The 27,985-nt window shown below is 47.7% G+C and overlaps 1 protein-coding gene across 1 annotated transcript; it reads right to left on the bottom strand.

Annotated features, from left to right (window-relative positions):
• Window positions 1–27,840, bottom strand: ZBTB47 (zinc finger and BTB domain containing 47). The gene is made up of 6 exons (XM_075271830.1): window positions 27,666–27,840; window positions 14,085–15,479; window positions 6,909–7,056; window positions 5,243–5,358; window positions 3,699–3,843; window positions 1–1,285 (listed from the first exon to the last, which is right to left on the bottom strand). Exons 1-6 carry the CDS (start codon window positions 27,666–27,668, stop codon window positions 879–881), a joined length of 2,214 nt encoding a protein of 737 aa, XP_075127931.1. The 5' UTR covers window positions 27,669–27,840; the 3' UTR covers window positions 1–878.
• Window positions 27,841–27,985: the final 145 nt, after the last annotated feature.

The raw sequence follows: 27,985 nt of genomic DNA on the forward strand, positions 1-27,985 counted from the left end.
AACCCTTCCCCTTCAGGGGGCGCCACTCCAGAAAACAGGTGGTGCCTCGGCCTGATAAATTTTGCCCCCCCCAAAAAAAGTGAATTAATGTAAAAACATCAAAACTTGAAAATAAATCCTATTTATGTAACAGGAACAGACTCCGTCCATATCACCCACACATACGAAAGAACAACCGTGATGAAATGTCTCGGACACAGTCAATATGGCGGCCACCTCCAGCGGCCATTTTGTTTTTTTTTCTGGGTGCACTGGTTTATTAAACCCACTTACAGAGCGGGAGGTGAAGCAGCTTCTCTATCGGCTTCACCGGGACGTGCCGGATTAGGCCTAGAATTCACTACGACACATGATAGCGCTTTCCACGACTGACGGGGCTTCCGGCGTCTTCCATGAGCTTTGACAACCACATGGTGACCCTTCTACCCCCCCCCCCCCAACTGAGGCCCGGGCCATCTGTGCACATCTATGACCTCTGAGCTTCGGTGCAGTTGGCGTAGTCGGACAGTTTCACGTGAGAATAAAACATGATGCAAAGTTAAAACACAAAAAAAACAAATAAAAAATTTAGGAATTTCCCATATTAACATTAATATGTACTAAAAACACAAAGAGCACAGGAGCGAGAATCGGCTTGTAGCACTTTGTCCTCACCATTGTATCCTAATGCTGCAAGCATGTGCAAGAAGAGCGCAACGATGGCGGGTGAAGAGCCGGGACGTCTGACTCCTCCCCCTCCATCACATCTGAACAGAGACGGACAAATGTTTAGAAAAAGGAAAAAAAAAAAAAAAAATCTGTATCGGCCATGATGCCACAGCGTTGTCTTGGAGGCGGGAGGGAGCGCTTCAGAACGGTCGGCCCAGTCTTAGCTTGGTCTAGTTGGTGTTAGAGTTTATACGGCCAGCGGGGAAGAGCGGGGGCGGAGGAGGCAGGTGGTGAGATGGCGGAGGCATGCTGTGCGGGAGGGAGTGGAGGAGGGGCAAGGAGAGAGGATGCTGAGGCAAGGTAGGGGAGAGGCCGGGGCTGGACTGGCTCGGTGAGTTGCCGCTTTGTGAGGAGGCCGAGAGACTCGCCACTGTGCCGGGACTCCCGGGAGTGGGGGGGTTCCCACCTTGGAAGCACTTTTCCCTGTGAGCTTTGAGCATGTTGGAAAATCGGAAGCGCTGACCGCATACGCTACAGGGGTACGGCTTCTCTCCGGTATGTGTCCGGCGGTGGCGCTTCATGTTAGGCCGACTGGTGAAACTTTTGCCGCAGATCTCGCAGATGAAAGGTTTCTCTCCTGAAGAGAAGAAAAAAAAAAAAAGACGTTAAAGCCAAGTCACTGGGGAAACGGGCAAATTCTTAGGGCCCGTTCACACGGAGTAAACGCGCGTGTATTTTAGCAAAATACACGTGTAAACTGAAGACTCCCATTAACTTCAATGACATTTTTTTTACACGTGTAAAAAAGCACGTCAAAATACACATGTAAAATGTCATTGAAGTCAATCGGAGTCTTATTTTTACACGTGTATTTTTCCAAAATACACACACGTTTACTCCGTGCGAACGGGCCCTTAGGCTACATTCACACAGCGTAATCTGTAGAAGCTAGAAAAAGAATTTAAATTAAAAACTGAGAAGCAACACAGGGGCAGCCACCGAGGAGGAGAAAGAGCACAGGGGCAGCCACCGAGGAGGAGCAGCAGCACAGAGGCAGGGGCAGCCACCGAGGAGGAGCAGCAGCACAGAGGCAGGGGAAGCCACCGAGGAGGAGGAGAAGGAGCACAGGGGAAGCCACCGAGGAGGAGGAGAAGGAGCACAGGGGAAGCCACCGAGGAGGAGGAGAAGGAGCACAGGGGAAGCCACCGAGGAGGAGGAGAAGGAGCACAGGGGAAGCCACCGAGGAGGAGGAGAAGGAGCACAGGGGAAGCCACCGAGGAGGAGGAGAAGGAGCACAGGGGAAGCCACCGAGGAGGAGGAGAAGGAGCACAGGGGAAGCCACCGAGGAGGAGGAGAAGGAGCACAGGGGAAGCCACCGAGGAGGAGGAGAAGGAGCACAGGGGAAGCCACCGAGGAGGAGAAGGAGCACAGGGGAAGCCACCGAGGAGGAGAAGGAGCACAGGGGAAGCCACCGAGGAGGAGAAGGAGCACAGGAGAAGCCACCGAGGAGAAGAAGCACAGGGGAAGCCACACAGGAGAAGGAGCACAGGGGAAGCCACCGAGGAGGAGGAGCACAGGGGCAACCACCGAGGAGGAGGAGCACAGGGGCAGCCACCGAGGAGGAGCAGCAGCACAGAGGCAGCCACCGAGGAGGAGCAGCACAGGGGCAGCCACTGAGGAGGAGGAGCAGCCACTGATGAGTAGGAGAAGAGGGATAGGGGCAGCCACCGAGGAGGAGCAGCAGCAGAGGGGCAGGGGCAGCCACCGAGGAGGAGCAGCAGCAGAGGGGCAGGGGAAGCCACTGAGGAGGAGAAGGAGCACAGGGGAAGCCACCGAGGAGGAGAAGGAGCACAGGGGAAGCCACCGAGGAGGAGAAGGAGCACAGGGGAAGCCACCGAGGAGGAGAAGGAGCACAGGGGAAGCCACCGAGGAGGAGAAGGAGCCACTGAGGAGGAGGAGCACAGGGACAGCCACCGAGGAGGAGGAACAGCACAGGGGCAGCGGTAGCCACCGAGGAGCAGAAGCACAGAGGCAGTCACCGAGGAGGAGGAGCACAGGGGTAGGTGATGTCGGAGAAGGGGGGGGGGGGGGGGGAGGGAGAGATTGTCATTGAAAAGGAGGAGGAGAAAACAGGAGCAGAGGGTGCCACCAAAGAGGAGTGGAGGGCGGTGGGTGACATTACAGAGGCTGACGGTCGTCCACTATATGCAACGCTGCAGCGTCCTCTTTGTCATTACAAAAATTCTGCATAAAATGAGCAGACAAGGCAGAGCAGGAGGAGCCATCGGTGCAATATATAGCACAGAACCTGCCACCTCTGTCCTAGAAAGCTCCTCACATCACAGGAAATGAGCACAATGCAGCGAACGCGCCGCCATCTAACAAAAGAGGAGATGAATGGGGGTTATTAAGATCATATTTCTATATAAAGGTCACGCTAATCCCACCCTCAGGCAACTCCCTGTCCTCATTAGACAGATGCTCGCTCGCTGCCGAGCCGCAGAGCAAGCGACCGCACAGGAGCGTACCATCCTGCAAGACTGCGGGCGGGGGAGCGGGGGCTTCTATACAATCACAGCATTTATAATATACATTACTGTAGGACGCAGCCTGAAAGATAACAGAACAGAAGGAATTATATCAGAGGGGCCGAACACTGCATTACCTGGAACATGAAGCTTAGTATGTGACTATAGCAGGACCGATACAGGGGTGAGAGCACTAGGGAGTCATACAGTAGATTTTATATGGATACCCATCACCATCAGAGGAGGGAACTCCGTATTGTACAATGGGGCAGTACTTGGGTATGTCAGGACATCAGTGATTGCTGCAGAATATAACATGTTATGAAGCTCCGCTTCCTGCTTCTACAATGCACCGATCATAGAGAAAACTGTGCAGCTTTAGACCTCAGGGCTGCACAGTTCTCTCTATGATCGAGCGGATGAATCCAGGCTCAGGGAGTACGGGGCAAAACATAATAACAATGAGAAAAGGCCTTGTAAACCCCTGAGTGAAGTAATAAGCTGGATCATGATATTTCTTACCAGTATGTGTCTTCATATGTTCATCGAAATACTGTTTCATGTTGAAGTCTTTGCCGCACCACTGGCACATGAACTGCTTGTGTCCGATGTGTATGCTCATGTGCGATCGTAGCTGATACTTGTACTGGAACCGCTCATGGCAGTTCTGCCGGAAAACAAAAACATTTACTATGAGGAAGGTCCCGAAGACATGGCTGAGATACAACGAAGTGCAAAACCCAACAGATGAGGGGTAGCTAAAAATTCTCAATATCGCAGGTTACACCAGAGAAGAAATTATTCCTATTTTATAAAATTATATCTATTTCATCTATTTTAGTACGGGAATGTGATGTACATTATTTAAAGGGGATTTTGTATATCGATGAGTTATCCTTAGGACCCCTGCTGATCAGCTGAAGACACCGCACCCTTCACGGTCAGTCACGTGGCACAGCAGCAGCTCAGGCGTGAGTGAGACCAAGCTGCAATACCAAGTACAGCCACTAAGTGATGTACGGCACTGTCCTTGGTATTCAGTGAAGAGACTGTGACCTCCTCAACCATCTGATCTGTGACGGTCCCAGGTGATAGGCAATTTTTTTTTTTACTCCAGGAAGTTTGGATTAAAAATAAATAAAAATATTAATAAATTTAAAAAAAAAACAAAACAAAACAAAAAAACCTGCCTGATATTCCTCAGGAAGATAAACTGGTGCCAGATATATCCGACATGGCGTCTATACTATGACTACACGTGTGTGGTGTTAAGGTGGTCCGGCAGCTCAGACTAGCCTGACAGCTAAACATGCCGAGCTCTCACCGCACGGGGATACAGTAGTAGAATGGATTCTTAATATGCAGTAACACTCTGGAATTTTTTTTTTTTTTTTTTTACAGTAAATTGTAATTTTGCCAAATGCCTAGAGGGAAAAATCTCAGCAAATAATGAACGCCTTGGATTATCCTTAAGAAGGTTCTTTACTGTAAGAAGGAATGAAGTGTGTACTGTCTGACATCAGTAAGTGCAGGTATTGCCAAACCGCCAACACTGCCCTTATAGCAATGTCATCAAAAAGGCGACCCATTGGAGGTAACAAAGCAAGGACTCTTAACCACTGCATGACGGGCTCCTGGTATACACTGCTGAGCTGATCTGGGCCTACTAGGACACCGTAGCTCGGACAGTTCCCACCACGTCACATGACCACTTCCCTGGGACGAAGCTGCACCCTGACGGATCCCATAGTTGTATACACAGCACTCATTGAGCCTTGTGTATACAGTGATCGGGAAGGGCAGGGGCTGCAATAAACCATCCTAGCCTTGTCCCTGCGGAGTCCATTAACCCCTTATCTCCTGACAGCAGGTAGAATGGACCCCGAACCTTTTTTCCGTGGCCCCTGCAATAGAACAGTCCGCCTCTGACCCGCTCCCTTCTGGCCTAGCAGACTTTGTTAGGGGCCACAGTAAACCACCATGTGAGCAAAATATCAAAGTACCTGAAAACCAAAGCTCCCAGGTTATTAATGGGTTAAGATGCGTCAGATCTTTTGGCGTCTCACCTCACATTTAAAGGGTTTCTCCCCGGAGTGCTGCAGAGAGTGGACCTTCAGAGACATGCTGCGCTTAAAGGACTTCCCGCAGGTTTCACACGTGAATGGCATGTCCTTAGTGTGAGCTGTCAAAGCAGAAAGACGACACAGAATCATTATCTGCAGCCGAGAAGATCAACTATTACCGCCATATAAGGCTGTGCAATCCTGAGATCAGATTGTATGGTCAAGATTAGTAGTGAATGGATCACTTGTCACACACACGCACTGGGAGGGGGGGGGGGCCTTTTGGTTCCCAGTTGTTCAGATTTGGGGTCTGACCACCAGGTTTCCCCAGTAGTTATCTGATAATTGGAAAGCTATAATGCGCGGTTAGGATTCGCTATCCACTTTGCAGGGACTACAAGCTGCGGCGTATACACCACATGGCGTCCCGGACGGATTCCTTGCATCTCCCATACCCTATTAACCACACAGCGGATGGATATCACCTGGGATACATGAGTAAGCTGTCACACTTGAAGACTTTTTGTGTTTCCTTAGGACAGGTCGTCGATAGGAGATCAATGGGCGCAGACACCTGGAACCCACGCAGATCAGCTGACTGAAAAGCACAGTTGCCTCTTTCCTAAGCCAATGGCGTCATATTCATGGTCACAGGGTACAGAAGCTGCTCAGTTCCATTCAAGTGAATTAGGCTGCGCTGCAATACCAAGCACAGCCACTATACAATTTACGGCGCTGTGCTTGGTATTCAATGAAGAGGCTGCACTGCTTACCTGAACGCCGCAGCTTCTTCTAACAGCTGATCTGCGGGGGCCCCCTAGTGTTGGACCCCACCAACCACATAACAAGGACCTATCCTAGGTACGTCTTGGAAGATCCTGTTAAAACTAACAGGCGACCCACGTTTTCTTTTCTATTAACCAGAAGCAGACAGTGGCCGGCATTATTTCCCCCTCCCTAACCAGTTTTATTGTCAAAGTAAAGATGCCACTTTGGGGAAAGCCATGCTTTCATGTTCATAGCCCACCACCTCCCCCTCCCTTCACAGGTCATAAAGCATGCCCTCTACCCTATCCCATATTAGTCAGCAAGTCATCTACAGACGGCAGGATCTTGGGGTCCCTGAGAAGTCTATATCTAAAAGCTGCTCATAGTAGCCCAAGGACAAGATGGACGCTCCCAAAGCCATGTACCGAAGGCTGAGATTTAGGCAAAACACCTCGGACCTGGCACTGACAGCTGATAGGTGCCATATTAGGAAATATTCGGGATTATAGGATCATCTGCGAGGCGTATACAAGCCAAAATTCTAAGGGTTAAGAATGTTCAAGCAGAAAAGTGCAAAACTAAGACATCAGCAGAAAATCTGCTGCGGCCGCTGAGTGTTTTAGTCGGAGAACTCCCTAATTGCTTCTCGGCTCTTGTGAGATTCCGCATTATACGACAGCCCGAGCGGCCGGATATTAGAGAATACAGAAAGTCAGTGACCGATAACTCCGGGCACCCAGGATCTCCGCACAGGTCACAGCCAGTGGTGAGATTTTTTGGAAAATCTTCCTGAGTGTGAGCGATCCCGGTGGAGCGCAGGCCGAACAATGATCCATATCGTACGTCGGGGGTGAGCGGATGAGGAGACAGGACGAGGACTCCTCGCGGGATCATTACTCACCGACCAGGTGCTTTCGTACGTGAGCCATCGTGTAGAACTTCTTTTCACAGATGTCGCAGGAAAATTTTTTCTCTGCATAACCGTGGACGATCTTATTGTGTTCGTGAAGGGACCAGAGCTTCTTAAAGGTCTTACCGCACGTTAAACACTGCAAGACAAGGACAAGATGGTCATCGGGTGTCGCCGCCTTGAATAAAAGGATCTATAGTCACAAGAGGAGAGTCATTATTAGAGGATATCATTAATTTTTCTCCACCGACATTTGTCGTCGTAGTCAGGTTTTTGCCATAATCGGTCAGAATTCGAGGTGCCAAATCAACCTTGAAATAAATCACCCTACGTCTTAAAGAAAGGGTTTACAAAAAAACTTCAGATTAGAGAATGGTGGAGGCTTGTCGTCGGCTGTCGGAGTATGCTGGGAGTTGTAGTTCTGCAACATCCCGGAGACGAGCGCTTTATTACAGACCAATCAGACGTGACCTACCCAAATTAGGTCATCTTGGCCCAACCCAAAAAATAAAGTCAGAAGGTGGTCAATGGACAGTCAGTACCCAGAAAGCTCAGACTCCACACGAACGTGGGCAGGACAGGGGACACTCCATGTTACATATGGCTCCCTTCACTACAATGGTCCACGTGCAGGCTGACTCTAGTCTGCGTGACCGCCATGTGAAAAATTCGGGACACCTAGTGATCATGATGTCCCAGTTCATCTCCGCCCCATCCCTGCACAGAAGACTCCCATAGACTTCGATGAGTCGGCTGTAAAGCAGATCACTAAATGCGGTTAAAGTAGCTAAAAAGCTCAGGCAAGATGGCCGCCCCTGTGTCGGTTTCCAAAGCTACAGGGAGAGTTGTGCGTGTCGTCCGAGTGGGCCAATATAGGTGAAAAGAGAAAACGAGTAGAGACAACGGGGGGCCCATCACAACTAAAGTCCAAAATTTGGGAACTAACTCGTTTATGAGCAACTGAATATTTCAATAAAATTTCCCCCCTGAAATGAATGTGATCATAAACGGAAAAAAAAATCACCATATTGGGTTTATTTATTTTTTTAGCTCGCGACTTTGTTTCGTACTACAAATCACCACAAATAAACCCGGGGAAAAAAAAAAAAAAAAAGGCCTGACTTTAGGAAACGTGACGTGCGGCCTGATTACCGGGAGACATATGGAAACAGATGGGTCTAGGAGGACGTTTCATGGGACATTAGCGCTTCCTCTCCACAAAATGAGCCTGCTCAATGAGGCAGCGAGCCGGACAGCAGATTGTGACCCACAGCAGAAAGTCATCTGTACGCAGCGCTCGTGTCCTTGAGCGAATCACAGGCTGGAGCGCGGGAACACATTTTTAGGTTATTAAACTTATAATATATGTATTTTTTATTATTATTTTTAATACTATATTCTGCTCCTATTACTTTCAGAGCCTGATCAGCTGATCGGTATGGGGTCTCTGTGTCCAGTGGAAAGGTCATCAGGGCCAGAAAGACCCTTTTTTTTTTTTTTTTTTTTAGAGAGAGGGGGTTACTCCTCAGGATCTTCAACTCTTGGTCCTCTCTCTGGAGGACCCGACCTGTCCACTGATTTATGTGTACACAGTGTAATTCCCTGTCTGCCCTTTGGAGGCACTGCAGAGAAAATGAACACTTCCTGTTGCCCACAGATTAGAGAGATTTTGTGATTTGTCCACTGGCAAGGGAAGGGGTAAATGTGTCTTTCACAATCAGGGCATCCAATCCCAATAAATCCATTTTATACCTATGAGGGTCATTGGGAGGGTGGTGGGAGTTCATGTTACAGGGGGGGGAAAGAATGAAACAAAAAAAAAAAAAACACCCTGAACACTGTCTCACACAAACACATTTTATTTCATTTTTTGGGGGTACAGAAATGACCGACAAAAAAAAAAAAAAAAAAAAAAAAAAAGAATACAAAAATTTTCAGAGACGGAAATATCAATTGTGTTTTATTATTTCCATGTGTTAGAAGGTTTCTGCATTACTCCTGGCTTCTGTACATGAGGTCTGGAGGTCACGGCTGTGCATGGCCGGCAGAAATCCTCCTGACCTCCATAATAGGTAAAACTATAGAGTAGAAAATGGTACATTTCTCCACAAAACACAGTAATGGCCGTCCTTTTAGCAGGGGACACTCACTTGATTTCTAGCAAAATCACAAGGCCACTTAATATAAAGCCCAGTGTGTCACGTCACCCCAGTTTTCGGCAGTATGAGTGCCCCTTCGGCCCCGTGCACACAAGGGATGGACTGGATTTTCCGGTCCGGATCGCCCCATGTGAATGGGTCTATAAGAAGGTTTTGTGTGTGCACCTGGGCCTTGTGTGACCGGGATTAGGGTCTGTGTATGGACAGTAAAGGGCTTAGGCTGAATACACGGGGGACGGTCTTAAAGGGGGGGACACACAAAAGAACAGTCAAAGGATTGGGATTAAAGTTCGCTCAACTCAAACCTGAAGAGCAACTTAATGAAATACTATATGAAGAGGCGGGTTGTTCCTCAGCTTTTAAACCTTCTGCCCCAGCCCCCTTGATGTATATAATCCAGCCCCTCATCCTGCAGTCACCTATATACACGCATTAGTGACATCATAGAAGGTCCAGCAATAGGAGCCACTGTGTGTCAGGAGAACATGACCAGTCTGACTACACCGTGCCGGCGGTGAAGGTTGGTGGAGGAGGGGGTAATACTATGGGGTTGGTTAGAATGGTCAGCCCCAGCCCTGTGGCCTGATGAACTATGGGGATGTCAGTGGAACTAAGCCAATTTGGACAACCAGTATAGACGGGCTACCCAACCGGGACAGACGGGCTACCCAACTTCCTCCATACCACAGCCCTAACCTCAACCTCATCCAACACCCAAGGGATGGCCTAGAATGGAGAGGTTAAGCCAGATCCCCCAATGTCCAACCTTAGGGTCTGACCTTACAAATGCTTCCAAAAAGAGTGTCACATAAAGACATCTCAGTAACTATTCACAAGCAGCAAAAACAAATCGGCGCGAAGTCCGTGTCGTCCACAGGCATCAGCAATCCTCCAGGTCACAGAGAGAGAGGACCGGACCGCCATAGGACCTAATTGGTAGAAGCCAAAAGCTCCAGGGCCCCAACACAAAATTTGCAACAGGGTCCCCGCCTACGTTTGTAATACTGATAGTACAGGGACTATTGGGCTCCCACAGGCACCAGGGCGGCTACCTCTGCACCCCTGAGGCTACTCCCATGCTAACGGGGTGGGAAGTGGCTGACCAACACGTAGACAGAAACTTAGATAAAAAAAAAAAAAAAAAAAAAGTTGATGTTTTATGACCCACAGTGAAAATACATCTGAGAGTCCTGCAATAGGTCATTATGGAGCCCATGGCCCGAGGGCGTTAGTCAGAAGACAAAATTCTGAACAGTGGGCACCGGCCTAAAGGGTCCTTAAGACAGGTCATCAATAAGTGATTGGTGGGGGTCAGATACGCTTGGGTTGGATTCTGTATGGAATTACCCCTGAATTTTTACGAAGTTGAAAAATTCAGAAATTTGACCGGAATCCGCCTCAAAATCCTGACCAAAACAAAAACAAAAAAAACCCCTAAAACCTGGCTTCCATTGAAATCAATGGTAGCCGGTCAGTTCTTTCTTCCATGAGCGGTTTGTTCCACCTCCCGAAAAAAAACAAAAAAAACGACATGTTCATTCTTCAGGCGGATGCCGTGGCCGGACGTCCGTCTGAAGACACTCTCCCTCCTGACTAGGTCCATTCATTTGGGTCTACACCGGAGCGGAGTGCCGTGACTGGATGCCGATACACTGCAGCGGCATCCAGTTTTTAGGACTGGAACCTGAGGCGGCCTCCGTGTCAAATTCCGGTCCAAAATACCCCATGTGAACCTGGCCTTACAGTGACAGTAGTCAGACTAAGGACTGCTGTACCCCAGTAGTAGTACCAGCAGCTACCACACCAAGATGATGGCGATCTAATACTACATGGAGGGACACAAGTCACCCTAATAATAGATTGTAGGTTTACAGAGAAGGTGCTGATCCAGGGATTTATTCTCATTACCAAATTTGGAGTCGGGAAGAAAGTTTTTGCCCAGTGTGGTGTAGTCGGTTCTCCTGGATCATCGCTGTAGGGATCGTAGGTCTTTATTTCACTTTGTGACTACAATTTGCCCCAAATTTGGTGCGCAGATAAATCAGATGCTTTTGAAGATTTTAGTCTGGGTCTCGGCTCTCTACCGTTCTTGACATATTCACAAGAACACCGCTGACCTCCACATCAGGCGCCTTCCTCCACAGGACATCATGTGACCTGTATGAGCCAATAGAAGCTGATCGGTTCATGCTTAGCCTCACTGACATACCCCATTACCAGAGGAGTGCAGCGGCTCACTGTTGTTCTCTGGTGATAGATCTATGTATTGTCATTCAGGTCGGCCTCCATGATAGGACCGTTTTTATCCGCCAGTATCAGCACTTTACTACATAATCCTATAGGGGGCGGTCCAGGGGAGCGGCTGTCTATACCAACCAAATTACTACTAGAATTGTCAAAAGGACCGTAGACGGAGGACATTGGACCGGTTGCTATGGGCAACTGCCTCATTTTTCCTTTTCACCACATTAGATAAATCACCGTAATCGCATCTTCTGGTTTTTGGTCGTAACTCTCTCTTAGAAAGACAGCGTCTGCTGGGTGACTCTTCATAAATTTGGTGGGATCGTTTGGACACCACACTTGATACTTAGCCAGGCCTGGGAACTTTTTTTATTTTTTTTTAAAGGGATCCTATCACACACACACACACACAATTTTTTTTGTAGGTACCACGTCCGAATAGGCTTAAGAAAGGCTATTCGTCTCCTACCCTTTGTCGTCTTCTCCACGCCGCCGTTCGCCTACAATCCCCGTTCTTGTCGGTATGTAAATGAGCTTTTTGCAGCACTAGGGGAGGGCCCCAGCGCTGAGACAGGCCCCAATGCTGCGAGAGAGCTCTCTCCAGCGCCGCCTCCTCTTCTTCAACAGCGTCATCTTCAGCCTCTTCTTCCGGCGGTGGTTTGTAACTTCTAAGGCCTCAGGCCTCATGCCCACGAGAAAATGGCCGCTTGCACAGTATTGTAAGTGGCCATTTTCTCGTGGCCTGTGGGCATGTGCAGTCTGCTCTGCCCAAGGCCTTAGAAGTTACAAGCCACGGCCAGAAGAAGAAGCTGAAGATGACGCTGCTGAAGAAGAGGAGGGGGCGCTGGAGAGAGTTCTCTGGCAGCATTGGGGCCCGCTCCCAGTGCTGCGAAAGAACTCATTTACATACCGACAAGAACCGGGATTGTAGGCGAACGGCGGCGCGGAGAAGACGTCGAAAGGTAGGAGACGAATAGATTCAGACGTCGTACCTGTAAAAAATTTTTTTTTTTTATGACTGATAGGATCCCATTAAGTATTTTTATGTGTATACCGTATATACTCGAGTATAAGCCGAATTTTTCAGCCCAGTTTTTGTGTTGAAAAAGCCCCCCTCGGCTTATACTCGAGTCAGCAAAAAAAAAAAAAAAATTTTTTTTTTTTTTTTTTTTTTTTTTTTTTTTTTTTTTAGGAGGGGTGGGTCTATGACCAGCCACAATATCAATGTATAGAATCTCCCATAAAATAGTGCAAAAAAAAAAAGAAAAAAAGAAAGATTAAGAAAAATAAATAAAAGTTCTAGATCACTCCTTTCCCTAGAAAACATACAAAAGTAGAGAATGACTGTGACACACATACACATTAGGTATCCCTGTGTCTGACAGTGCCCGGTCTACTGAATATAGGTTATCTGCAGTGCTCCTGTTCCGTCGGGAAGGGGTTAATAGGAGCACTGCAGATTCCCTATATTCAGCCAGACTGGTGTGGGGGAAGAAAAAACAGTCCTCAAGCTCAGGGAAGGGGCAGACAGACAACCAAAAGACCCCCTCCCCTTCCCCAGCATCTCCTGCCCCCAAAAACTCAGACCATTTTAATTTTTGAAATTTTCCAGTAGCTGCTGCATTTCCCCCCCTCGGCTTATACTCGAGTCAATAAGTTTTCCCAGTTTTTTGTGGTAAAATTAGGGGCTTCGGCTTATATTCGGGTCGGCTTATACTCGAGTGTATATATATATATATATATATAAACATTTTTTAATAATGATAAATCCCATCAATATTTGGTGTGACCTTTGCCCTTTGCTTTCCATCAGGTCTTCTTGGCACTTGCGGACAGTTTTTGGCAGACCTCAGCAGGGAGGTTGTTCCCGCCGCCATCTTGGAGAACTAAGCCCAGATCTTCTATGGGTGTAAGCTCACTCCAATCCTTCTGTCTCTTCATATCTTCCAAGACAGACAGGATAATGATGAGATCAGGGCTAAATCTGCGGGGGCCGGATCATCACTTCCAGGACTCCGCCTCCAAAGAGCAAAAGCCACACCAAATATTGCTGCCTTGACACTGGCGGTGGAGAATCAGCTCATACCCAACCTGTTTCATATGGTTTAGCATTAGAAGGAGGGGGGATGGGCAAAAAGAACGGGGATATTTACTCAGCTAACTGCACCAGAACTCCAGCTAAATTTGCACCAATTAGGAGTTTGGGGCATTGTTCACACGGGCAGGACGCAATGGAAAAGTAGGCGTAAATTTATCAGGAAAGAGCTGCGGACTTTGAATGCCCCAGAAATTTTTCTGTAAAACACCGAATCCCTTCAGCAAGACAATCAATAATACTACAATACACGTGATACAAGGATATCCACCTGTGTGCGATAAAACATACTGAACACCACATATCAGAGGTCTGTGGAGTCGGAGTACACCAAGACATGCCAGTCAACCAAAAAAAAAAAAAAAAAAAAAAAAAAATCTGGCAGGCGGCGCAAATGTGAACTAACATCAACCAGATTTCAAGCAGACACTCGGATATTGAGTTACATCATGGTTTATACTCCAGTCACATGCAAAGCAGCGTCTGACCACTAACAGATTGGAACATTATACATGCAGCTTTGGGTGTGACTGGAGACGGCCTCATAGTTGTGTTCTGCTGAAGTGACATACCGCTACCATCTTACCTTCCGAAAGACAAGGAGCCGGCAGCATTGGTGCTTTGAGACCGGACTTACACTGTGCGGTCAGTGCGGAGCGAGAGACTTACTTGTATATTCTTTTCACAGTCCGTCTGGTGGTGAAGCATCAACTCGCTCTCCAAAAGGAACCTCTTGCCACATTTATCGCAAATCCTCATGCGGCTGTGGGTGACGTTCATGTGCTTTTCCAGGTACCACCTATTATTAAAAACTCTAGGACACTTCTTACAGGGGAAGTGCTGCTTCTCATCAAATTTGGCCTTTTGCCCCAAAGCATCCTGTCCCTTTTTCTTCCGCCTCGCACCAGCTGAACGGTTACGAGACCCTTTCGCCCCTTTCCTCAGCTTGGTCGACTCATTTTCACTTGGCGACTTGCTCCCATCTTCCGGGGAGTTTTCATCTTTGGCTGTCTCTGCTAAATCATCATTGTCCTTTTCCTCCTCCTCCTCTTCTTCTTCTTCCTCCTCCTCTTCTTCTTCCTGGGGTTCTTCTATGTCTTCTTCGCTTGGTAAGATGTCGTCATCTTCATCCTCCAACATGTCAAGGAAGTCCTCCTCCTCTTCCAGGCCTCCTTCTTCCTCGTTCTCGTCATCGCCGTCTTCTTCTGACCCCCGGTCGTCCCCGTCGGATCGGTCTAGAAGAGTTACCGGGTCCGAACCCCCTTTCCCCTCAGTCCCTTTAGAAACATTTAGTGTCTGGTTATTTAAGTTGACCTCTACGATGATCTGCTCTCGGTTATAGGACTCTTGGCTCTCCATGTCCTCCTCCGAGTCAGCCCCTTCGATTTTACAGATCCGGGCCCCGCTCCTTTCCTCATCTTTGAAATACTGTTTCGGTGATGTGGCATTGGGCAGGTGTCCTTTACTCACACTGTCCTCTACTCGAACAGAGTAGGGATCGTTCCCCTCCCGGGCGTAAATTTTTGTGGGAGGCGCATCTACCTCTTGTTTTATCTCCCGATAGAACTGAGGTTGCATGACCGTGCTGGTTTCATTTCTATTGTCCTCTGTGTCCAAAATATCATTGGCCATGGACAGGTTCAAGGACCTGCTGTGTATGAGCTCCTGACATGACGTCACTATTTCGTTCATCTGTAAGACAGCGGCGGCGTTTAGTACATCCTGCACGTTGCAGCCGTTGACTAATAGCTTAGAGGTGTAGATGAAGTTGAGTATCTGCTGGAAACCTCGAGAGGTCAAGGCTTCCAGGGAAAGTTCCACCCGTTGGAGCTGCTTGTTTTGGGTGAAGAGAGAATGGAAGAATTGGCTGTAAGCAGCGAGGACGCCCTTGTGAGCGGGGAAGGTGCTCTTCTGCTGGACCAGGACGATGTCCACATCGCAGAGGTCGGGCTGAAACAGACGCTGTTCGTTGAGTCTGTCCATTAAACAGGTGAAGTGAAGGGCGACATCTTCCACTAGAGAGTACTCCGTGGAGGGGTAGTCCGTCGTCTTCTCAACTATCAACTGTGGAAAGATGAGAGAGAAAGAGTCAATGTAGGAAAAGTTATGGGTCAAGCAAAACTATCAAATTTATCTGAGCCCAATAGAACCTGGACTGGAATCAGACACAGTATTCGGTGCGGGTTTTTGAGCTAAACTGGATCTAAAAAGAAAACCAACCGGCTGCTCTTTACCCATCTTTTCTTGTGTTTGGCACAAAACTTGCACGTGTGAGTCCAACATCTTCAACCCCTTTCATTGCATTATCCGTGTTTTTCCCGCACAGCATACTGACCCATTCATTTCTGTTGGCCCACGCAACTCAGGACAGGTCCTATTCCTGTCTGGTTTTGTGGTCGTGTTTCCGCCAGTTCCTATACATGCAATGATTGGGGCTGTAGAAGCATGGCTGGTGAACAGACTCCATGCCCACAGTCAAATGTATAACATATCAAACAGATCCAATAATGTCATTGGGGTCATAGGACTAGGCTGCAAAAAAACAAAAAAAAAAAAAAAAAGGAGCAAGTCCTAGTCCTGCCCCACGTTTGATGTTTTATCCATTTATTCTACTACTCTGCCCCTTTGTTCCAGTGACTGATGAGAGTCCCAGGACCTGGGCGCTAACGGATGAAGAAATTCTGACAACTCACAACTTTGTTAAAATGAGGGAGGGAAGGGAAGGGAAGGAAAGGAAGAAGAAAGAAAGAAGGAAGGAAAGGAAGAAGAAAGAAAGAAGAAAGAAAGGAAAGGAAGAAGAAAGAAAGAAGGAAAGGAAGAAGAAAGAAAGAAAGAAAGGAAGAAGAAAGAAAGAAAGAAGGAAAGGAAGAAGAAAGAAAGAAGGAAAAGAAGAAAGAAAGAAGGAAAGGAAGAAGAAAGAAAGAAGGAAGGAAAGGAAGAAAGAAAGAAGGAAAGGAAGAAGAAAGAAAGAAGGAAAGGAAGAAGAAAGAAAGAAAGAAGGAAGGAAAGGAAGAAGAAAGAAAGAAAGAAGGAAGGAAAGGAAGAAGAAAGAAAGAAGGAAAAGAAGAAAGAAAGAAGGAAAAGAAGAAAGAAAGAAGGAAAGGAAGAAGAAAGAAAGGAAAGGAAGAAGAAAGAAAGGAAAGGAAGAAGAAAGAAAGAAGGAAAGGAAGAAGAAAAAAAGAAGGAAAGAAAAGAAAAAAAGAAAGAAAGAAATGGCTGCTTACAATTCCTATACCACACCTGTCCATAGGTTGCATGTATGTAGGCAATTCCCTATGATTCTACTACTCAAGGAAGGAGAATGACCCGGGTACAAACCACGACAGACGAGAGGAGATCAACTTCCCTGCAGCTGCGGTACCAGGCATTATCGCCATATTCTATCAATGGAGAGACCAAACCAATGACGGCCATGACAACAATCCCTGCACACTATCGGGTTATCACAACAGGGGATAGAGACCGGAGACTTCTCTGCAATTACCTGAAATACTTCCCAATAGTGATATAAAGAAACAGAGCCCCATGTACACACCCAAGTACGCAGCCCGAGACTCTCCTGAAGCTTCGCCATGTTCCAATATTTGAGAATAGGTCCCATCCTGCTGTGTGAAGATGGATCGGAACCCCTCACCAAAATGAATGACGCACAGAAGGCGCCCTGATGTTATCCGGGTGTCATCTATGTGTCCTTGGGAAAATATGACATTATTGTATGCCAAAGAATATATAATCTATCTATCCATCTAGACATAGGATAGCGATGCCCCATGTGCCACGCACTGCCCGTAGACCTCTCCCAAATATTACAGACAGAAGGGACGAGCGATGGGAAGGCTATTGTACCTGAAATAGAATAGACACAGCAGATTTGCTGAACTAGTAGATTTCACAGTTTTGCAAATGATTAAGTCTACCCAGTCCCGGCCCCTTCTGTCCTATATTCCGATGGTGCCTGTATACGGAGTGGTGAAGTGTCGCACCGCGGAGACGCTGCTTTAGGCTGAGGCCACATATGTTGCAGAGAGGAGACATTGAGCAGGCCGAGGGGGGTCTGACTTTAATGATATGCACTCAGATGACTTTAGAGGGCCTTCTGTCCTCCATTTATCACAACGTGGGCTTCTGCTCTGTGCCGTTGTCACTTGGCGAAAAAAAACAAAATTGCAGCACAATCTGCAACACGTGGCCTCGGCCTTACTGTAATGTCATTCCTCACTTTCTGCCCATATGACTAATACCAGTACGCTATATGGTGTCCCAGGGTTTCTCCTGTACAGGATGGAAGACCACAGATCGGCCACGTCTCACTACACATGGACGTAATCTATACCTGCAGCGTCCCTTCTGCGCGCCTGGAGGGGTGAGGATCCATGAGATCCTCAAAAATACCTGATGATTCTTCATCTGACTTCTTGCTGGCACCAAATCTAAGTTTTTTGACCCCCTGGCCACTAAGAACTATTGAGCCGCTCAGCTTAGATTTACTAGGTTCAGCAAAATCTTGCAGATGTTCGGTCCCCGGGGTGCAGACAATGCAGATCAGTGAGTCAGGCCTGACACCCACAGAGCGCTGTTATCATAACCAGGGGATGACCTCCATGTAGTCAGAGCATCATCATTTCACTACTCCCATCCTCCAAACCCAACCACAGCTGAGGAGTATGGCCGAGGGGCCCGAGGGTCAGAGGAGAAGACTGTACATGGAGGTCATGAGCGGGCGCTGGTCCTGCACTAGGTGTTCCTGTGAGTGCTCTTACATCGTGATTGTCAAAAGCACAGAAGTCTAGGGGAGGACGAAAAAAAAAATTTGAGAAATTCAAGGTGGAAATCTGCAAAAACAGCTGAGAGTCTGAAAATATTTAATGGATTCAGTCAGCCTGGGCCACAGAACAGACAGAAATACAAGGTTATTGCTCGCCAATACATAAGAGACCCTTCTGGACTGTCAGCATTATCCAGGAAACTTCCTTCAAGTTACATACTGTATTATACTCCAGAGCTGCGCTCACTATTCTGCTGGTGCACTCACTGTGTACATACATTACATTACTTATCCTGTATTATACTCCAGAGCTGCGCTCACTATTCTGCTGGTACAGTCACTGTGTACATACATTACATTACTTATCCTGTATTATACTCCAGAGCTGCGCTCACTATTCTGCTGGTACAGTCACTGTGTACATACATTACATTACTTATCCTGTATTATACTCCAGAGCTGCGCTCACTATTCTGCTGGTGCAGTCACTGTGTACATACATTACATTACTTATCCTGTATTATACTCCAGAGCTGCGCTCACTATTCTGATGCTCATGGATGTTGCTTTATACATGATGATGTCATCATACTGTCTGCCATCTTGCATTCAATATAACAGATGTGATCGGGAATTTAGGTGAATTTTCTCATAAGGAAGTGACTTTTTTTTTTTTTTTTTTTTTTTTTTTTTAAAACCACACATTCTATATTTTGAGGCCTCTCTGTCCCCCCCCCCCTCTATAGGTGTTGGGCTTTATCACCCCCTGATTTACGGTGCGCTCATCACATACAGTTCAGAGATTTTACTCTCCTATTAAACAAGCCATTTGCTTTTATTTCGGCAGCGCCCCCTACCCCCTCCTCCTGCTCTCCATCTCCCCGCACTGCTCTAATTAGACGCCTCGGTCATCGGGTCACCAGAGTAAGAGGAGACCATTCATCAGAAGTTACACTAGAGGACGGTGGTTCATGGAGAAGGCCAGGGAGGGAGCGACTGCTCCGGAGAGACAGCACAATAATTCTGCACTGAGGCAACACAGTAACAATGTAATAATCAGAAAACTAATGTAAGTGTCAGTGCATGGAAATATCAACACACATAAAAGACTATTAAAGGAAGAGAAGGTCCTGGATACACCAAGTCCGCCCTGAACCTCAAGACAGACAATACAAAAAAAAAAAAATTATACACATTTTATATACGATTTATAAAAATATAAAGCAACTCCTAACAGGGCCCTGGAGGAAATTACCAGGACAGAATTAGGAGGTGCCCAAACATTGCATGGTGCAGCAACACCTCCATGTGAAAGGAGCTAAGAACAATCATCTGCAGGACCGTACATTACATAGTCACCGACTAATCTAAAGGGTCCGCAAGCAATACTACACCCTCCAGCTGCAGGTAGCCACACTAGTCACTAGGCAGCAAATGTGCCCCCCCAATCTATAGCTATTTAGGAGAAGTGTTAGGGACTGTGTGTATGGCCCCCTGGGGTCAATAGGAAGCAACTGCATCAATAACACAAGGAAAACAGCAAGTATCAATCAGCTGAACAGCACAGGACAACGACTAACTACTCACTGAGGAGACTACAGATATATAAGTGACTGACTGTAATAGAAAACATACAAAGTAATAGTACACACAGACAAAATGCAGAATATATAGACCAATGAATAAGTTCCTAAATACTCCAGAGCTGCGCTCACTATTCTGCCGGTGCAGTCACTGTGTACATACATTACATTACTTATCCTGTATTATACTCCAGAGCTGCGCTCACTATTCTGCTGGTGCAGTCACTGTGTACATACATTACATTACTTATCCTGTATTATACTCCAGAGCTGCGCTCACTATTCTGCTGGTACAGTCACTGTGTACATACATTATATTACTTATCCTGTATTATACTCCAGAGCTGCGCTCACTATTCTGCCGGTGCAGTCACTGTGTACATACATTACATTACTTATCCTGTATTATACTCCAGAGCTGTGCTCACTATTCTGCCGGTGCAGTCACTGTGTACATACATTACATTACTTATCCTGTATTACACTCCAGAGCTGCGCTCACTATTCTGCTGGTGCAGTCACTGTGTACATACATTACATTACTTATCCTGTATTATACTCCAGAGCTGCGCTCACTATTCTGCTGGTACAGTCACTGTGTACATACATTACATTACTTATCCTGTATTATACTCCAGAGCTGCGCTCACTATTCTGCTGGTGCAGTCACTGTGTACATACATTATATTACTTATCCTGTATTATACTCCAGAGCTGCGCTCACTATTCTGCCGGTGCAGTCACTGTGTACATACATTACATTACTTATCCTGTATTATACTCCAGAGCTGTGCTCACTATTCTGCTGGTACAGTCACTGTGTACATACATTACATTACTTATCCTGTATTACACTCCAGAGCTGCGCTCACTATTCTGCTGGTGCAGTCACTGTGTACATACATTACATTACTTATCCTGTATTATACTCCAGAGCTGCGCTCACTATTCTGCTGGTACAGACACTGTGTACATACATTACATTACTTATCCTGTATTATACTCCAGAGTTGCGCTCACTATTCTGCTGGTGCAGTCACTGTGTACATACATTACATTACTTATCCTGTATTATACTCCAGAGCTGTGCTCACTATTCTGCCATTATATATTTCAGAGCTGTATCATCCTCACATTCAGACATGTATGACTAGGATTATCTGCAGTGATAATCATCTGTGTGACAGGCAGTAAGCGGAGAGGATGTTGTGGAGTGGAGCGGTATACTTTAGCTCCTATAGGGTTAGATTGGGTCGGGGGTATACGTAGGGCTGAACACTCTGCTCACCTCTATGACTGCCCATCAGGCCTTGGTGCTGTCACTGGCGGCTCTGCAGCACTGGCACAGGACATTACAGGCAATGAGGTGCCGGCTGATCTCCCCTTTATTTTGCAGCGGTGTTTAATCAATCAGAAACATTCCTTGCTACAGTCCTTGACCGTGGGGTCATTCCGCATTACTGCTCCGGCTTTATATAACATGCAGGACGCTTCCCTGAAGATCAGAGCCAGAGATACAAGGAACACTGCAGAGCGGTAAAGACTGAACCAGAGAATATTCCAGAGAACACCAAAACAAAAAAAGGGTCATAAAACGACTCCGCCTGTACGTGGCGATTACAAGAGACACCACTGACTGTCACCTTACAGTCTAACATCCGCCTCCTGGGCCCTCCTTGGACCTGTATAAATTTACACCTTCAGTGACATCAGAAGTTCAGGCTCTGTCCCGCCCTATGCTTTACACTGCAGCACTGCCAGGCCTGTAAATATAAATGGAGTGGTAGCAGGTCTGTGGGACCATCACTCAATTCTATTGGGGGTATAAAGGACCCCTCTCTCCCAGCTACAAATATCACCCTTCCCTGTTGCACTTAAAGTGCACTGGTGGACAAATCCCTTTAAAGAGGTTGTGTCACAAATATATCATAGGATAGGGGATAAATTGCTGATTGTTGGGGTTCGGACCCCGGGAGCCCCTACCAATCCTGAGAATAAGGGGGTTTTACCCCATTGTAAATATAGTCACAAAGGACAAAGTTGTCCCCCCCCCCCTCCCGGTCAAGCACTGGCTCGCACTGACATGAAAGGTGCAAAGTGGTGGCACATCTGTATCCACCACCACTACACGGACCACGGAGGTAAGATGGTCCCACTCTCGGGATCAGTGCGGGTCTCAACAGTTGGACCTCACTGATCAGCAATTCATCCTCTACCGCAGGGGTACAGGAGGATTGTTTTTGTGACATGACCCTTAAAAGGACCGTAAACATCCTTAGGGATCGTTCACATGGGGCAAGATGGGGCGGATTATGGCGCTGAATCCACGTCATAATCCGCCCCCTCACAATGGAGGTCTGTGTCGACCGCTAGCGCTCTTTTTTCCGTGAATCCCTTTCTTCAAGCAGATTCCGCGGCTGATTCAGCCCCGGCGTCCGCCTTGCGACACCACCATTCATTGGGGCCTAATCTGGAGCAGAGAGCCACAACGGGATGCTGCGCACTGCACCGGGATATGTACAGCAGAATCCACGTGTGAACTCAGCCTTATCATTTAACCCAGAATGCCTGTGACCCTCCCAAAATTAGGAAAGACCACACGGAGGCCTAGCAGAAACCTACCAGACTCCCTGCTATTCTTTATGCGGCGCAAAAATGTGGCAGGCATGCTTTTATTTTATGGCCACCCCTGATTATTAATATGGCACATGAAGCGCCATTCTCCATGCCCCGATTTCGTCAAGTATGATTATAAGTCAATAGACTCGGCCGGGCACGGTAGTCCTCCCTTATGTGCTGGACCCATTAGACAAGTTCAGACTCTTTTGCTTCTATAATTTTGTGGGACAACTCGCACATAAATGGCGCACTGTTATGGGGCGCACCTATATCAGCCTGTGATGTTCTATGCATTTTTTTTTTCTTTTAAAAAAACCCTAATTTTTGTTTCCCTCCATGTTTGCAAGACTCATTCACCAAATAGGACCTCACAAGGAACAGGACTTAAGGATTTGGTTTTTTTGGCAGAGCAAAGCTTAAGGGCAAGAGGGGGCTTATTCTGACGCCGAATCCAGCTCAGGATCCGCCCCCTCACAATGGAGGTCTAGGTAGACCGCTAGATTTCTTTTTTCCATGAGCGGTATGTTCCAGGTCACGGAAAAAAGAAGCGAGCTGCCCTTTCTTCAGTCGGACTCCACGGCCGATTCATCCCCGGCGTCCGCCTCACGGCAGCACCCTCCGGACTGCGCCCATTCATTTGAGCCTACTCTGGAGGTGTAAGCTGCGACAGTCGTGGCAGGCGTATTTTGATCCAATTTTGATGCGACGTCCCGCATCAGAATCAGGACCAAGATGCGCGGGGGATCCCCGTGTGAACTAGCCCTTAATGGATATTCCACACCTTACCCCCCATTGTTAGGGTAGGGGGTAACTTGTTGATCTGACCATTGGGACTCCCACCAATCACAAGTCCGGGGGTGTTTTGCACGTCAGGTTGAATGGGGCACAAACAACCCCATTGTCAAATGTTGGAGGGTCACCAATTAGACGGTTATATAGGGTGCCCAAAATATCCCTTTAAATGTCCTACCAAGAGGTACCAAGGACGACCCTGTGAATGAGGCCCAAGTGTGACATCCTTTATAACCTACTGACTGTGGGGACAGCCGTGGTGGGCGGCCATTTGTCTGGAATGATCTATATTACACCATAAGGGTCAAGGTGAACATAAAGACGACCCTACCATTATACAACTCTTACGCTAGGCCTCAGACAACAGCGTCGTCCATCGCAACCAATCACAGCTCAGCTTTCATTCTGTGAGCTGCCCTGGGAGGATGAGACATGAAATGTGATTGGCTGCAGCAGTTTCACTACTGGTTTTTATCAACTTTATTTTACAACTTTTTAACGGACAGACAGACAATCTTCGATTAGCAACCAATTGGCTTACAGCTTTCAGAAAATGAAACCAAACCCTTGTCTGTTGCTACGGGCAACACGACTACTGAAGTCCGAAAATTGTGGCATCATAAGGCCCCAAAGAAAATCAGTGCAAACACAGCAATATGACAGCACCATGTGAACATACCCTTAGAGGAGTGTCACCATAAAAGCAAGTGATCCCCCATCATATAACCTGCAGATCAGTGGGGGGGGGGGTCCGACTGCACAGACCACCACTGATCAGGGGCTTTGAATGGAGTGGTGGTCAGGAATCCCAGGCACTGACCCATTCATATCAATAGGGGCGCAGGAAATCACCAAAGTACAGCGCTCAGCTATCTCGCCGCCCCTGTGGAACTTGCTTTTGTGCAATGGTCATGCAACTTTGCAGATAACACCGCAGCTTTGTATGTGACTGGAGTAAAAGCAACATTTATATTACATGTACGCAACATTTTTGTTTCGTTCTCCTGCTAAAACAATATGGATCCCAGAAGGACACACTTACACTAGCTTCACACTATTGTGCTGGTTTTCGTCCTTTGGAGACCGAAAAACGTAAACTATCTGCTTAAAAAGCGGAATAGACTATAATGGGGGTCTGTGGGGTTTCCAAGGAATGGAGGACGGAGTCCCTCAAGGCTAGTGTGAACATAGGGTTAGTTGTTGACCCCTTTTGGCACTATTACCACACAGTGACAGTGCAAATGGGGCAAGAAGGGGACAACAAGTAAGTGCGCCTCCATCCTTAAATGAGAGGGAAAAAAAAGCGAGCACCGAGCTGTGCGTAGTGCGATACCATCCCAATTGAGGCGGCACAACAAGAAAAAACAGCAGAAACTCTCACCTTAAGGGTATGTTCACACTGAGTTTTTTGCAGGCGAATTTAGATGCAGAATCCACCTGCAAAAATGGATCCACTGACTTCAATGGGAGCCGCTCGCTCCCCCCCCCCCTCCTTAGCTAGTAGCGGAAAAAAGAAGCGACATGCCCTATCTTGCTGTGGCGTCCGCGGTTCGAGACACAGTCCTGTTTAGGCCCATTCATCCGGGACAGGAGCGGGATGCTGCGACAGAATGCTGATGCTGCACCGGCATCCAGTAGCGGCTAGCCGCGTGGAATGTTCACAAGGCGCAAAAGGTTTCAGCCACCTTCTCCTCCATGTGAACAACCTTAATCATATTATAAACACCCTAAATCCGGGTACAGGGCTTAAACACGTGACGTCTCCTTGACAGCGTATATAACCGAGAAAGGAACAACCAACAGCACCTTGGGATCCTTGGACAACCAGACGGTGAGCCGGGACAGCCTGTTGCACAAAGACCGTGCTCACCAAAATGTAGTCAAGCTTGGAACGTTTTTTTGGTACCAATGAAGTTCCAAGCTTGACTACGTTTTGGCGAGGGCGGTCTTTGTGCATCCGGCTGTCCTGGCTCACCGTCTGGTTGTCCAAGGATCCCAAGGTGCTGTTGGCCTTTCTCCATTCTTAAAGGGGCATTCCAGGACTAGAATATTAAGCATCACTTTTTCAGCTACAACAGCTATTGGTCACATGGTTGTGCTGCAATACCGAGCACTATATAATGTACATAGACCACAACCCCTTTAAGTAGGTCATACCTATAACATGGTTGTTGGGTCAAGCTCATTTTGCAGGGAACCAATAACCCGGGTCCACCCCATCAAGCATCAGGTATCTCGGATTCCTGTTGCCCCCAATAACCCCTACTAAACATCTATGGCTATAGCAAACCCTGTACAGACTCATCCTGCCCTCAAATACCGCCATTTGCTCCCTACTTTGTGCTAACGTATAGTTGGTAATGTAGCAGGAGGTAAAGGGAGCACGACTACAGATTCAGACTACACAGAGGTTGTTTGTAGTCTGTTACCACAGAGACACACAAGTCTGTATAGGAGCCGCACAGACAAAACAATAGGAAATGATTAAATCGCACCTGCTGCAAAGTTGCCCAGTTTTCTATTTAGGAGGTTTTGGGAGGGATTTATTTGGTTTTGTAGAAATGTAAAAAATTTGCAACTATCATCTCTGACCGCGCCCTCAAAAGGGGGTACATCAAGGACTGAAATCTACGTCAGCACCTTGTCATCAACCTCACTGACGCAGGTTTGTCAGGCCCATAGCACCCACTCTGCTACCAAAAAAGGGACTCCGGAAAACGAGGCGGGATCTGGGTGCTATGGGTGACGGCTCCGCCGCGCGCTCCATAATTTATCCTCAAATTTAAGGGGGGGAATGGGAATATAAAATTCACGCTCATTCATCCCCAATACAGCTGTATTTATAGGGGGTTTCTAGTAATTTTTTGCATCAATTTCTAGTTCTCCAAATGCAGCAGCGGGGTAAACAATGGGGGCCTTCATTCTGGTTACTGCAGCAACCTCCGAGGTCACGTATACGGCTATTTGTCATGGATTTAACAAAAAAAAAAAAAAAAAAGAAAAAAAAAGTGATTGACTAGCAGTGATCAGTAACAAGTGTTCAGTTTCCCTAGAGCGCCACCACAGGAGAAGCAAGGTATTACACAAAGAAGAACCTTGATCACCTATTAGGGGTACAGAGTATTTTGGATTTTTTTTTCTATGCACTTCTCCAAGTCACAGGGGATCACATTTGGGCTTTTTGTTCTAAATTGTAAAGTCAAAGTCTGCAACACTATGGACATGGAGCAGAAATCAAACTGCAACCATGAGAAGTCCAGGGGACGGGCCAGATTTGACAGAAGAACCTCGAAAAACAAATGTGAGCCACAACAGTAATGTGAACAGCGCCCTGATCTATGATGAGCTTGAAGCTAAACATCACGTGTCAATTTGACGTCCCCCCCCCCCCCCGAATCATCAACTTCATCCACAATCACAAGAAATAAAATGAATTCACAGCAAGTATTGCAGAGTCTACAGCCAGGTCAGCCCTGCACACACTGCACCAGTATACACAGCCGCTATATACTGCCGGTCCAGGTGTCACTGTCTCCCTCATCCAGGACTGCAGAGGTTAAAACCGAGAGATGGAGAATAGGCCAAAATGATCAGAATAGAAGCTCCATATAGAAGTCCATGTGAGACGCCCCGGTATCTGGGAGGGGGCACCACCAAAAAATCAGGACAACTGCTGCAAGGTTTATGACCTATACAGTGACTGATCCCCCCTCCTGTCATCATCCAGCAGCCCCCAAGTATTGAGACAAACAAGACCAGGAGCCACCCCAAATCTACTGCACCCCTGATACCCTGAGCATTGCCCTTTGACCCCCAAATAACCTGCACGTTGCCTCATGCACCATTATTCCCTATTCTTCACCCAATGCACTCGCCCCTTGCAGCTCCCCAATATGACCTATGCTCTCACCCCGTCCCCATTATATATCATGCACATTTTCCCTGCACCCCCTATTACCTATGAGGTCACCCCATCCCCCAATATTTCCTATACACCCACATATCATATACATGACTTTGTGCTCATACAACACTTAGTACTATTTTGCACTGTGCAGACCACTTACCCTATACATTCCCTCTATGCACCCCCTTATCCTTTGCATTCTTCTTAGCACCCCAAGCCTTGCACTGTGCAGACCCCCTTACTCTATTAATTTCCCTGCGCACCCCTGACCCCATGCATCCCTCTGTGCACCCCGTGCCTTGAACTGTGCAGACCCGCTTATGATGTGCATCCCTCCCAATACTTAGCCCCCCATGTTTTGCACTGTGCACGCCCTCACCCCATGCATCCCTCTGTGCACCCCATGTTTTGCACTGTGCACCCCCTTACCCCATGCATCCCCCAACACCTCCAGCCTCTGCCCCGTGCAGGCTGCAGCCCCCCCCCCCGGCCGGGCTGACATGCAGGCTGGCTGACACTGGAGCAGCAGGAGACATTCCTCCCCCGGTGCAGGCCGCACACACAGGCTGCACCGCCTCACCTACCATTTTGCAGTGTGGTGGCCGCACACAGGCTAGTGATGTCGCCGCTGGGCTGGCTGCTCGGGGGGCTCCGTCTGCCGCCCCCCTGCTCTGCTGCTCCGGCCTCTTATTGTCCTACATGCTCCGCCGCTGCTCTGCATCCTCCGCCTGCGCCATGTTACATTCCCGGCTCTGCTGAGGGGGGGATGCCCGGGGCTCGCACGCCATTGGCCGGAGCTGATCACGTGACTAGGAGCCCTGGACTCCCCCTCCCCTCCCCTGTGCTTTAAAGAGACAATGTGAGGGGGAGGGGCGGACGGTGACCGGAGGACGGGGGGGCCGAG

The sequence above is a fragment of the Leptodactylus fuscus genome, chromosome 4 (assembly GCF_031893055.1).
Source record: "Leptodactylus fuscus isolate aLepFus1 chromosome 4, aLepFus1.hap2, whole genome shotgun sequence".
Taxonomy (NCBI): Eukaryota; Metazoa; Chordata; class Amphibia; order Anura; family Leptodactylidae; genus Leptodactylus; species Leptodactylus fuscus.